Source organism: Andrographis paniculata, unplaced genomic scaffold, assembly GCF_009805555.1.
Source record: "Andrographis paniculata isolate CXL003 unplaced genomic scaffold, ASM980555v1 Contig78END, whole genome shotgun sequence".
Classification (NCBI taxonomy): domain Eukaryota; kingdom Viridiplantae; phylum Streptophyta; class Magnoliopsida; order Lamiales; family Acanthaceae; genus Andrographis; species Andrographis paniculata.
In genome coordinates this window covers 2793184-2807456 of record NW_026137615.1, presented here as the reverse complement: position 1 = coordinate 2807456, position 14273 = coordinate 2793184, and the positions used below count along the sequence as shown (strand labels likewise).

Sequence of the window (14273 nt, the reverse complement as noted above, 5' to 3'; positions counted from 1 at the left end):
TAAATAAATATTTTTATTTATATTTAAAATTTTATATTTTTAATAATGTTTGTTTTGTGAAAATGAATTGATTTTTTTTTTATGTGAGGTACAAGGAATTGTGTATGAAATATTAAAATAATAAATTTGTGTAATTTAAAGTAATATTTTTGGGAAAATGTGCGGAAAAAAATAAAAAGAACAAATACGTCATTCCACTTTTTTCGTCAACTATTTCTATTTTTGTCCGTCCAACCTTATTTGTCATTTTTCTAATTAATTATACTATTTAGTTATCTTAACAGGGTCTTTTGGAATTTTGTAGTATATTAAAGAATAATACTAATATTTTATTGGTTTGTGAAAATGTATAAGAGTTTTTGATATTTTTGTCATTTAAATCTGTATATTAATTTATTGTATGTGTAATAGTATTTTTGTAATTTAAGTAAAAATTAAAGATATTTTTGTATTAGTGGATGATTACTTTTTCCAAAAATAGAAAATGATACTTTAAATTTGGACAAATACAAATGAAAAAAAAATACTATTTTAAATTGAGACAGAGAGAATATATTTTATTAGTTCTCTCTCCATTCCGGATATCATGGCAAGTTAATTTAGATGCAAAAATTTAGAATCAGTATAATTAATAAATAATTAGAAATGTATCAATAAAAATAACTATAATATATTAAAAATAATTTTAAATTAAAATTAAAATAATTAATTAATGTAATTAATATTTAAAAATATAATTAAAATATATAACTATTTTCTAAAAAAAATATATAAGATAATTACAAATAAAAAATATGACATAATTTGTGAAACAAGAGACTTATTTAGAGTCTAAGAGATAGAAATATAATATATAAAACTGATAGAAATAAAAAGATACTTTTTGCAGTTTAAGTTATTTGTTTTTTTTATTATTAAATTTTTATTATTTCAACTTTGTATTTGATAAAAATAAATAAATATATATATATTTTTTTACGAAATATTTTGTAAAATATTATTTTAATATTAAATTAAAACTAATTTCTTTTCTAAAACTTATAAAAAAAAACATATTTTCTTGTCAGAACCCGCACCCGCTCGGGAACACTCTGTGTACTAATATCGCAGTAAAGCTCCCGGGACCACAGTACCACATGAATGTACACCGTACAATATGTGGGGTCCACAAAGTGAATGGTGCAGATCTATCCAATTTCTGCAAGTCCAGTATATCAGGATGTGCAACAATTATTATTATTATTATTATTATTTTTTATTTTTTTGTTTTAATCCGTTTAAGGGTGTGTTTCATGTTGGATTTGGGAGATTAGGTTTGAGTTTAGATTGAATTTGAATTGTTTTTGAAATTTTGGAAAATCGCATTTGTTTGGTGTAATAAATTTTGTTTGGATTTGGAGAAATTTTATTGGATGGTGATGGGATAGGTAATAATTAGAGTGATAAAATTATTTATTTTATTGAAATAATTTATGTTAAATATAAAAAAATAATAAATATGAAGTGCGATGTATTTTTTTTTTATTAATTTTCCTTCTTTTTCGTTAACAAAGAAAAGGGGAAAAGAAAAAAAAAATGAATTAATTATCGCAGTAGCTTACAATTGTGTGCGGATAAACAAGTGGAAGAAATATTTCTTCAATGCAAGTTACGTTTGATATATAATAAAAAAGATGTAACCGACGTGAAAGAAGATGCCGAATACAAAAGGTTAATAAGCGTCAATTGCAAACATATGTCATGCGCGTAGGCCGTTCGGTGGCGTGCAATACATTACTAATCGTCCGAGAATTATGTAAAGCATCAAAACATAGATATCAAAACCATTATCCAATGTGGCAGCCGAACACAAGTGCACGCCCAGTTCGATCATCGAGCAAACATTTATTACGCGATTCACGCACTCATCCCGACGGAAGTTGGCCCTCAATCCACCACTCCAAAATGGGCGCACAATGCATCAAGTTTGCATTCGATTGCCTCTACCTTACCCTCAATGTGTGACTCTATCTCGTCAAGACGACGGTGGATTCCAGAAACGAGTGCATGTATCAGTGAGTGGGACTCATCCACGGCTGCATTGGTTGTAATTTCGTCAGCCTGCGTCTCCCCTCGTTGTCGCCTCTGAATTATCCCCATTTGAATAAGGATGTCAATACCAGTTGGCCTCATCTTCGACGCGGGACTTTCCCCAAATCGCGACATCACTTGTATGCCTTCGAGTTCATGATTGAAATCTAGTACCGTTATTGCGCATCTTGCATTTCTCCCTGCAACGTCTTGTACTCGGTTGTCTTTGTGAACTCTATATCGTATAGTCCCATTGCTACTGAGAATTTGGTAACTGAAAGTTGGAAGTTCCTATTGCTGAGGCAGAATGAAAGTGTGGTGGGATAGTCGAACTCGTACATATGTTTCTTTTCAAAGGCCAAGGTACTTAGGAACTCCAGCGTCAACGTACATTGTGTGTTGTCCTTAAGCTCGAAGAATCGTCACCATGCACCCACACGGAGGTACCTCTCGCACTCAGTTACTACATTAAGCGTTTCAACTGCCTCTACGGTTATGTAACATCCTATTAGGAAAGTTACCCTATTCAGTTGGTCGAACTTCCCTGCATGCGTTGGATTTTCAAAAGGCGTCAGTCTTGCGTCGTTGCAGCTGGGAAGCGTCGATGAAGATGGGGCCGTGGACTTCTTAGTAGGTCTGACCCTCTTCTTCACATGAACCATATCAATGAACATTCAGAGAGACTAGTTTATGACAAAAAACACAGAAACAAAGTGAATGTAGTTTGCAAACTCGAATGCATACAATATAATTGTAACGAAACTCCATTTATTATAGTGATTTGTGTGATTCAATGTTAACATATTGTGTGAATGTATTGGTAAAAGAAAATTAAATTAATGCTCTGTGTGCACGACCATTCAACCTAAGATCTAAAGGTGCAACATTTGGAGCTGAAAGTACTGTCGAAGGTGGCGGAGCTGTCCTCCGGGCAATGTCTGAAGCTGGAAGTGCTGCTGGAGGTAGAAGGGTTGTCCTCTTGGTAGTATCTGGAAATTGAAGTGCTCATGGATGTGGCGGGGTTGTCCTCCGGGCAGTGTCTAGAACTTGAAGTACCATTAGATGCACATTCCAGGTCGTTTGTGGCGCCGTTGGCGCTGAATGTGCTGCCAGAGATATCTCTCGAGTCGTCCGTTAAGCTGATGGTTGTTCCGGGGGAGTCAGAGCTGTCCCATGTCATCCTTGGCGCCTCAGGAGCCAAAAAGTTCTCGAATAGTACTGAAACCCCTTGATTTAGAGATCCGTAATCCTGGACCTACCCGGACACCTCAGAAAAATTCATCCCGTGGTATGCTTCTTGCCACCCATGCGGAGGCGACGCCGATGAAGTTGGTAGGTTTGATCCTCACGCCACTGCGACGGCCAAATGGGTTGACCCTCAGGGTCTCGGAAGAGGCGGGGCTGCCCCCAGGGTACACGCAGAGGTGGTGGGATTGTCCCCACAAGTGATTCCGGAGGTCGTAGTAACGGCTGAAGGTGTCGGGGCCATGTTCGGCCATGCCCCCCCAAGCATTGATGGTCACTCCTTGATTATTGCGATCTGAAATCGAAATATGTGGACCTGTTCCACCAAATAAAGGGTTAGTGTACCATTAAGAGTTTGGTGGCATATATCCGATGCTTCCCAGAGGTCTTTGGAATGGCGGCTGCGCAATAATAGCCTGTTCGGAGGATGTCGCTGTTTCAGCCACGTACTTATCCAGGGCACGCTTGCTGCTGGTCCCTCTCGTCAATACGGTCACGTTGTCGTACCGGAACGTTGTCGAATGAGATCTAATGTTGCCACCCAGTTTCGCCCTTGACAGAGGATCATCCTTGACATGTTTGATGTTGGTCGTGGGAGCTTCTCCTTTGTAGGTCTCTTCTTCCCTCACCCATGCGAATTCATCGCGGATAGTGAGCTTTATTAAATTTTTAATGTACCGGGAAAGCTTTGGTGTCGACCTGTGGAGTGCCATTTGGATCTCTTCCCGGATTTGATTCTTTAAAACGCTAGTCGGGATTGTCACCATTCTTTGCACACCTTCCGGAGCTGCAGATGATTTGTTATGTGTTTTCTCCGGAAACATACGGTGTTGTAATTTCGCATGCAATCGACAATGTGGTTTTCTTCGGAAATGGTAATTTGCGATTCCTCAATTGCATAATAAGTGCGAGATTCGTCGGAGTCCCATTGGATGTGCCAATCTATTATCACTGTAATTCATTGATGACGGCCCAACGGATTTAAGCCAGTTGAAATTAAAAATTATCGGATTCCCCGACTTACTTAATAAAGTATTTGGGCTTGGTAACAAAAGTTAACGATTGTAATTGTATGGGAAATTGAACTACTAAATTGATAGAATCAGAAGAAAGTAATAGATATAAAAAGGAATTGGATTATGAAATGAATAATTGAAAAAATAACATTAATTTAGGAACAAAAATAAGAAAAAACAAGCAAGAAAGCAAAATAGATAAAGTTGGATCGTGTTTATTATTTTTTAGATCAATCTCCTTTTTCTCATATCTTAACTCTCCTTTTAATAGCATTTGATGAGTTTTATTGGTAATAACCTCACTTTCCCATTTTTGTTCCATCATTTTCTGGAAAGTTCTTTGATTCACTCCCCGCTATATCCATCATCCAAATTAATCTTATCCTTATCCGTACACAGATTTGGGTTGGATTTGGGCTATTTGGGCCAGCCCATCTACTCCTCCGAGCTAGACTGCTAGTCACTTCCGGAGGCCCGAATATATTTGAGAGTAACAAATATATAATCAGTCTGTTCATTCAACATTTTTCAATAAAACAATTCATCATAAATATTATTAAAAAATATAAATATACACCTATTAATATATATATTATTTACTTATAAAAAACTGAACCATTCAAAATATTATTTAAATATTTTTATATTATTAAGATAGTTCTTCGTATATAAAAAAAAAAAAAAATCAATTGAGACTGAAGATATTGTTAACTTTTGTACTTCTACCCTTATATTTTATTTTCAAATATATAAATAATTAAAAAATAGACAGAAAAAAAAAAGGCACAGACATATCACTGTAAGTATTTTTATTTATATATCTACGGTGCAGTAATTAATTGTAAAATATATTTCCAAAAGTAATAAATTGAGCTTAGTAAATGTACTGAAGTATTAATATTTAAATTTTTTAGATTCCAAAAGAATATCCAGTTTATTATAAAAAATAACTGACCAATTGACTTTTCTTTAAAAATAATAAAATGTAAATAAATAAATGTTTTATTACTATCTTATGCTCAGTTCTGAGTATTTATAAGTTATTAATTCATTTAATATTATTAAGTACATAAATTTGAAAAAATGAATTATTGCTTGAAGTGGGTCAGAGCTTCTGTACATTTGCCTTATTATACTACTACAATATTAATTATATATATATATAATTATCAAATAATATTCCCTCCGTCCCACGTACCGTGTCTACTACACTGTAGACACGATATTTTAGCAGGGATGTAATTAGTAGATAATTAAGAATGTATTAGTGAAAATAATTATCCGATAATATAAATGATTATAAATTAAAATTAAGATAACTAATGAGTTTAATTAAAATTTAAAAAAAATAAAATTAAAAAGTTTAAAATGAGATTAAAGTGTGTAATCATTTTCCAAAAAAGGAAAGTGACATGGTATGTGGGACGGACATAAACGGCAACGTGGACATGGTACGTGGGAGAGAGGGAGTATTAAATTTATTTGAAATATAATAAAATAATTTTGTTTTGAAATTCAACACTTTCATCAATGGTAATGAAGTTTTGGTAGATTCAATTATTTCTTCTCATCCATTTGGGTATAATAATAATAATAGTAATAATAATAATAATATGATGAAAGATGATGAAAAAGAACAAAAATAATTGATTAATCTTTATTTTCTAAATTGTTATAATTTCATATATATTGTTGTCATTCAAAATATAAAATTCAATAAAATTTTAATATAATTCATCATTTTATTTCTTAAAAATGATGTAAAAAGACATTGTTTATTTTAATTAAATTATTCATTATACAAAGTAAATAATACTATTTATATACTATGATATAAATTTATATAAAATTGTAAAAGAATGTTTATTATGGTCAAATTAATGAGTTACAATGGATTTTATTTTTTCTATAATTATAATATAATTGACAATTTAAAGTTTCATGAGCATATAGTTTTTTTTTTTTATTTACAATAACATATATATTATTTTTATATAAAAATATCATACTTGGTTTCTTTAACAAAATAAATTTCAATATATTTTTCTAAAAAACTATTATACTACACGCTCGTTATTTTTATATTATTTACACAATATTTTATATCTTACATAAAAAAAAAATCAAATCAAATCAAAACACAAAAAAAAAAAAAAAAAAACCTTTGGTAAAAAAGAATATATTGATAATATGTAGAAAGTATAAGTAGGATATTATTTTGCCCTTGTAAACATATTTTTATTGAAGTGTAAAAAATAGTAATATATGTGTAATAGTAGTAAATAAGTAAAAATAGTTTTACGATGATATATTATTTATAAAAATAATACTACTTCCTCCGTTTCAGAACTATAGTTTGTGCTGTTACTAACACAAGATTTAAAGAATATAATATTATATTGGTAGTGGATAAAAAATATGGGTAAATTTTTTTTTTTGCCCTTTATGAGTGTATTAATGTAAAAAGTAGTGACAATTGTTTAATAATCATGAAGAAATAAGGGTAGTTTTATAGTGATATGATTATTTATGAAAATAAGACTATTATTTTAAGATGAACAAAAATAGTAAACAAGACTATTGTATTAAGACAGATAGAGTATTATTTACTATTTATTTTAAGATGAAGATCAATGATAAAATATAATTATTGAATTGAGACGGAGATAATATCACTTAAATGAACAAAATTTTCTTTTTTTTTAATGTTTCGTTAAAATTTAATACTCATGCTCCCACTTTATAAATATATATTTATATTTTACATATAATTTAATAAATAATACTCTCTCCGTCCCTTTTGAAATGGTCAATTTGAGATTTTGTAGTAAATTTTAAAAAAATAATAATATCGTAGTGATTAATGGAATGTGTACGAGGTTTTGATATTTTTGTCATTTGATTTTATATAAGTAATTGTATGTATAATAGTATAATTGTAATTTTAAATTAAAGTTAAAAGTATTTTGGTATTAATATATGATTACTTTTATAAAAAATGGAAGAAAATAATTTTGAATGAGACGGACGAAAATAATAAAAAAACTATTTTGAATTGAAATGGAAATAATATTATATTTAAAATATAGTTGGTGATAGTTTTGTATATAACTACTCCCTCCGTCACGTAAATGTGTGTTCTTTTGACCGGATACGGATATTAATAAGAATGAATAATAACTATTAATTTTTTCTTTTATAGTAAAAAATAGTACAAAAGTGGAATGATTTTTTTACTTAAAAAAATGATAATATTTTTCGATGACAATCGAAAAAAGAAAAGTGAGCATAGATTTGAATGACGAGGGTAATACTATTTTATTTGTATATTATGTAAAATTATTGTGAATACATTAATGTAAATAAATATAAATGTGAATATATTTGTGATATGCAATGGACTCCAAACTTATTAAAAATAAAAATAGATTGTTTTGTTTAGATAATAAAAAATAATAACATATACTTACGAAATGGATAGAGCGAATATATTTTATAAAAAACACTTCCTCCCATTTCTATAATGCTCATTCATAAATATTTTTATCTATATTTAAAATTTGATATTTTTTATAAAATTAATTTGATGTCAATTCTAAATAAATTATCAAATAAAGATATATATCATTTATTTTTTGCACGCTGATTTTTTAGTATTAATATTAAATTACTTTGAAGTAAAAAAAAAAGAGACACAAATGCCTCTATTAGTATAATATAATATAAAAGTAACGTCTTTTGTGTAATATATTGTAATTTATAAAAATATTTATTATGTTAGATAAATAGACAATTATTAAATTATGACATAGTATACTTCTTTTGGTACGGACAAAAATATAAAATGATATCCATCTTAGGAGACGAATGAAGTATATGAAATTTTATTTTTTATGAAATTGTGTTCAAATTAGATATTATATTATTGAGATATAATATTTAAATATTTAAATATATATTCTAAACTACTTTTAGTAATATATTTAAATTTTATTATAAAAATACTAACAATACCATTGACATAATAAATAATAAAATAATAGTTCATCCATCTTTTTGTCAATTTTTCAATTTCCGTCTATCTCACATATTTTATTAATTTTTTTAAAGAATTATACAATTTAATTTCATTTTAATTTATATTTTTTTAAATTTTAATTAGACCAGTTAGTTATCTTAATTTTAATTTAAAATTATTTTTATTATACTATAATTTTTTAGTAATACTTTCTTACTTATTTATTGATTATGCATTTACTAAATTATTGTGTTTATTGCGTTCTTTTGTAAGTTTTATCACATATTTTTATTATTTAATTTTATTTTTTATCAAAAAATATCATATCAAATAATTATTTTTTTAAATTATATTACAAATTTATTTTATATTAAATAATTATTCAAATTCAATTTTTTTACTATTAAAGATCCCAACCTAAACCGAAGAACAAACACACCCTACAATTTTATTTAAATGATTATTTATATAATAATAAAAACATACTGATAATTTTTAGAAATCAAATAAAATTACAATTATTCATCATGTACGGTGCAGGTAACGAACACAGAGATTGTTCCTTACGACGGAGTAATCCGGGAGCTCACAGTCCTCCACCAAATCGACGGCGGAGATGCATCTGGCGTCCAAGTCCAAGGACCTTCAATGAATCCACAATACGCAAGCAAATCTTCAAATTATGTAAATTTTCCAAATACTGGAAAAACTAAAAGAATAAAAAATAGTAAAAAACAGAAATTAACACTATCCTTCACAGTGAAAAGTAATTTTATTTTTTAATTTTTACGCTTCCAATGGCTTCTTCCCTTTCCCAATGCCACCGCAGCAGCAGCAGTCACGTGCGCGCTGCCGTACCGCCGCCGTGCCACCGCCGACCGGCGTCGTACACGCCACCAACGCAGCTGCGCAATTGCGCGAGTCGAGTCGACCACCGACCGACAGCGACAGAGCTCTTACTTTAACGTCTCAACTTTGTAGCAATAGTGGAGAGAATTGCTGCCATGCCGTGCTATGCCCCACACACGTATGTCCTCCGTTTGCAGCCTTTTCGCACCTCCGCAGGCCGCGGCCCCCACCGCCGACCGCCGATCAATCGAAGCTAGGGTTTCGCCATCGGTAATTTCTCAATTTCTAGGTTAAACCAAAAAATTTGGGGAAAATCAATTTAATAGATTCTGATGAAATTAATCACTCAGATAATCGTTTCTACACGATGCATACATCATTTGTTGATCAATTTGTTTCAATTTCTAGGTTAAAAAAAAATTGGAGAAAAACTGATTACCGTGATTCTGAAGAAATTAATCACTTGGATAATCAATTCACGATGCATAAATAATTTGTTGATTCATATGTCATAGCTCATTCTCTTCGTTCGATCGATTTCAATTTGTGAGACAGTACGTAGTACAGTTGTTGAGAGAGGCAACAAAACCATTAACGTTCTGTCAAAATTGGCGATAGTTGTTGCGTAGCAGAGACTAGAGACAGTTGGGTAGGGGGGTGGGGGTGGGGGTGGGGTGGGTGGTTAGCGGGGGTATGGACCCCCTGCGTAAATTATCCCCAGAGTCAGAGCTGCTGCAATTGCTGCTGCTTCTGCAGCTGCTCAGTAATTATTTTTCCTCTGCCTGCCTTGTTTTCTTTCCCTCTCTTGTAACTTTTCGTTTTCCATTCCCATACCTAACTGCATTTCCTCTCTCTCCCTGTTTCCTCTCTCCTCTGTTTCTCTCTCTAAAAAAACCTTTTCAACTTCTTCACTAGATTGATTAAATATTAGCATTGTTCAGTGCAGTTTCTTGTTTCTTCACCCCTTCTTCTGTATCTGTGTTTAATTTTTTTGTTTATAGTTATGAAATTAGATTTAAGATTTTAAGAAACAAAAATGGCAGCTGGGTTGGGAGGCAATGGCTCAGCGCCGCCGTCGCTGCCGCCGCCGCGGCCAAAGTCGCCGCCGCAGTACCCTGATTTGTACGGCAAGCGGCGGGAATCTGCCAAAGTTCAGATGCTGGAGAGGGAAATTGGTTTCCTTGAGGTGAGTTCTCGTGGTTAATCATTGTACTGTAGATATAGGTGAAGCCATTAAAGCTCTCCTGGTGGTAACAATGGCGGATTTGTGGTTTAATTCTTGTGAAATTGGACTTTATATTCCCCATTTTAGGCTTTCCATGTCCATTTCTTGGAAATCTCAGATTGGATTTCTATGATCTCGCATTATTCTTCTTGTGTTCTTTGGTGTGCTTTGGGTTTTGTTTGTGGTTGCTGACTGTTGATTTCTTGTTACCAATTTTAGTAATTTTGGTGGGTAGGTGTTTTGGGTAGGGCAGGGGGGGTGGCTTCACTTGGGGCCGCCTATTTTATAGCATAGTGATGATGATCCCAATTCGTTAGGTTTATTTATTGGAAAACAGAGTCTATTCATTATAAAGATGATTTTTTTTTAAATTTTTATAGTTAATTTGGGATATCAGAATTCTACGGTAAATAAATTGGAAAAAATGTTAAAGTAGATATAGCATAAGTGTTTACTTTTTGATAAAAGTTTGGGCTTTGGACCACTTACTAAGATCTTCTTCAAAGAATCAGTTTGGTTGCCCGTTGAAGACACTAAAGGGTGTGTTTACTTGTTCTTTATCGTTTTGAATTTGAATTTTTTGGTTGTATAAAGTTTAGGAATTGAAAATGATGTTTTAAATGCCCCGAATAAAGACTATTTAGTGTAGATTGAATGTGTTTTAGGGTGTGTTTCTTTGGGTTTGAATTGTGAATTTATTTATTTATGTTTTTTTGTATTTAAATAATATTTGATTTTTTTTTTTAATTTTTTTTTTTTGTGAATTGTGAATTTATTTTTTTATGTTTTTTTTGTATTTTAGGGTGTGTTTCTTTGGGTTTTGAGTTGGGATTTGAATAGTAAAAATTTTGAATTTGAATAGTTGTAGATTGATATAAATAGGTAATGATGTGATGTTTTGAATGTAAAATTGATTTTTAGTATAATATAAAAAAAAAAATAGGTGTTTGATTCGATGTTTTTGGAGGGAAAAAATTGGATGAATAGTGGCAAAAAAGTCCAATCCCCCTAACAAACACACCCTTGATAAACTTTTGCCAAAGAAACACACCTAAAAGAAATATTTTTTTGATGTTATTTTATTTTATGTTTTTTAGTAGCAAAAGGTTAAGTTGACGAAGAGTGTCATAAAGAGATTTAAAAATGTACGTGATTTGGGTAATAGAAGTTAGGCAACTCTTGGAATTTTCGAGTAATCAGAGATTTGGATGCTGCTTGGCGTGGTGTCTCGGGCACTTTGTTGCTAGAAAAATATATTCTCGAATCAAAGTTAGGCAACTCTTGAAAAATATATTCTTGAACCGAATATTTGTTGCTAGAAAAATATATTCTTGAATCGAAGTTTGGCGACTCTTGAAAAATATGATCTTGAACCGAATATTTGTTGCTAGAAATTTAATTGGATGCCGTTGGTGTGGTGTGTTGGGCTCTTTGCTCCATGCCATAACTAAATTTGACTTTTCGATGATGTATTTGTTCCTGTGAAGGCAGTTCTACCTAACTAACTTTGAACCGTCGATATTTAATGCAAGTTTGTTTGAAAAGATTCCATGGCGTAATTCTTCGCTAGTACGTTTGTTAATAATAAAGTCGTTCTAGCTGGTAGATTCACTGTTAAATTAATTTACTCGTCGACTGCTGCATTGGACATGCGAACTTACAGATATATTGATCGGAAATTTCGTATAAGCAGGACGAATTAAAGTCGTTAGAGGGGCTTCACCCGGCTTCGAGATCTTGTAAAGAGTAAGTTTCATATTTCCTGATTGCAAAATTATCGGGATATTGTTATGGCTCCCCAAATTAAACGAATTTCTTTCTAACTTCAAGAAGTGTAAATCCTTTGTTTCGCGCAGGGTTGTGGATTTTGTGACGGCGAACGCCGATCCTCTCATACCCACGTAAGAAACGAAAAAAATCGATTTTCATCCATACATCTCAATGACTCAATGCATACATTTTAAACTATCGTTTACGATATTGTATTATTTTGTCCTCTGAATGCAGAACCAAGAAGACACGCAAATCCTGCCGCTTCTGGAAACGGTTATGGTATTTTCTGTTTAACTAACTCCCGACTTTAATTTACGCCACATTTCCGAATACTTAGGTTCGATATGGCTCGTTTAGGATTCGAGCTAAAATAATTGCTCGGCCTAGCTCGTTAGGCTCGACTTTATGGTCGAACTCGAATTTTAATCATATAGTATGTTTTTTAAATATATAAATTAAATATATTTAATTTGATTCACAATTATTTTATATAAAAAATTATATCTATTATATTAATTTTTTTAAATTGATTTATAACTAGCTCAATCAGTAGCTCGTTGTCGTCGATGAACTAACCTAATCTCATTACTCGAACGATTTTCTCGATTGCAGCAACCGGGTTTCTTGCTTCAACCTCTCGTGGCTATGCTGCTGCGCGCCGTGTCCATCGCACTGCTGCAGCTGCAACTGCAACTGCTGCGGCGGCGGCGGCAATTGCACCCGGGTCTGCGAAACGTGTCGATGCAGCGGCGACTGGGTGTGCTGCAGAATGCCGAATTGCTCGTGCTTCTCCTCCTGCCGGAACTGCGGATGCCTTAGCACGCCGGAATGCCTGTCCTCGTCGTCGTCCTGCCTCGGCGTTTGCCGGCGGCCGCCGTGTTCCTGGAAGAGGTGGTGTACATGCTTTTATTGTCTTCCTAAATGTCTAAAATTTAGTTTTGGTAATATATTGTGTTGTGGTAGTAATAGTATGTGTTGCTATCCTTGCTACTATTGTTATTAGGTTTTATTTATTTTATTTTATTTTATAAATATAAATTTACTTGTGTGTGGGTATTTTTTTGACCTCTTTTGTTTTGCTGTTTTTCTTTTCTTTCTTCATGTAATTATTATTATTGTTATTATTATTGGGAAGTCAAAATTATCGAAATATATTTGTTGAGTGTAATGTATTTGTTCGTTGCTTCGTAGAGGTGAAAAAAAAAAATTGATATATGTAAAATAATTTAAATAAAAGTTTCTTTCTTAGTTTAGTAAAGTAATTATACATTAATACGTTAACATATTTTTTATTTTTATTTAAACTATCAATATGCTATTAAAAATACAATTATTTTATACATAAACTCAAAATATTTTATTAATTAATGGATATATGTATGATAGGGATGTCAAATGGGGCTGGTTAGCCCCTGACCTGCTCTTAATGGGACGGGTTCGGGTCTAAATAATATGTTTCGGGGTGGGCTGTGGATTTAAAATTTTAAACCCGGCCTGGTTCAGGGCGGAGCGGGTCTTGGGGCCGAGTGGAAGCAGGGTGGGACGGGTCTCGGGGCCTAATATTTTCTAGCGAGACGGGTTTCGGAGCCTGCAGAACCCGTCCTGAACCTGCCCCATTGACATCCCTACTGTAAGATATATATATATCTCTATTTTTTATGCGTAATAATATAACTCTGTGTTATGTTCGTATTAGAGTAATTATTTTGACAATAGTAAAAGATGATATTTTTGAGCGGACAAATAAGAATAATAAAAGTTATACTTTCTTGTGACAGGTATATCTTGGATTGGTGATTATTTTTTATTTTTCTGATTTAAATGTGATATAATATGCTATATATTTTCAATAGTATTTAAATTTAAATCTATTTTGATTTTTTTAAATGCAGACTGGGCCTAGCACATCCCATTTTCTAAAAGTCCAGGCAAGGCACAATTTATAACTGGCCTGGGCCAACTTCTTTTTCAATCTATTTAAAAGCCCAAGTCTGACTGTGTTTACCTATAAATTTTTGCAGTTTAGAAGATTTTAAATTTTTTTAAATATTAGAAATTTGAGAATTTTATGTGACAT

The 14273-nt window shown here is 31.8% G+C and overlaps 1 protein-coding gene across 2 annotated transcripts; it reads left to right on the top strand.

Moving 5' to 3' along the window:
* The first annotated feature begins 9186 nt into the window (after window positions 1-9186).
* On the top strand, window positions 9187-13347 carry LOC127239527 (guanine nucleotide-binding protein subunit gamma 3). 2 transcript variants are annotated; one of them, XM_051257722.1, is made up of 6 exons: window positions 9187-9468; window positions 10242-10384; window positions 12117-12169; window positions 12280-12324; window positions 12431-12475; window positions 12809-13346. In XM_051257722.1, the coding sequence occupies exons 2-6, from the start codon at window positions 10355-10357 to the stop codon at window positions 13197-13199; spliced, it is 564 nt and encodes a 187-aa protein (XP_051113679.1). In that variant the 5' UTR covers window positions 9187-9468; window positions 10242-10354; the 3' UTR covers window positions 13200-13346. The 2 variants fall into 2 exon arrangements, with proteins under 2 accessions (XP_051113679.1, XP_051113678.1); XM_051257721.1 differs by lacking the exon at window positions 9187-9468 and having other exon boundaries at window positions 9902-10384; window positions 12809-13347.
* The last annotated feature ends 926 nt before the right edge of the window (window positions 13348-14273 follow it).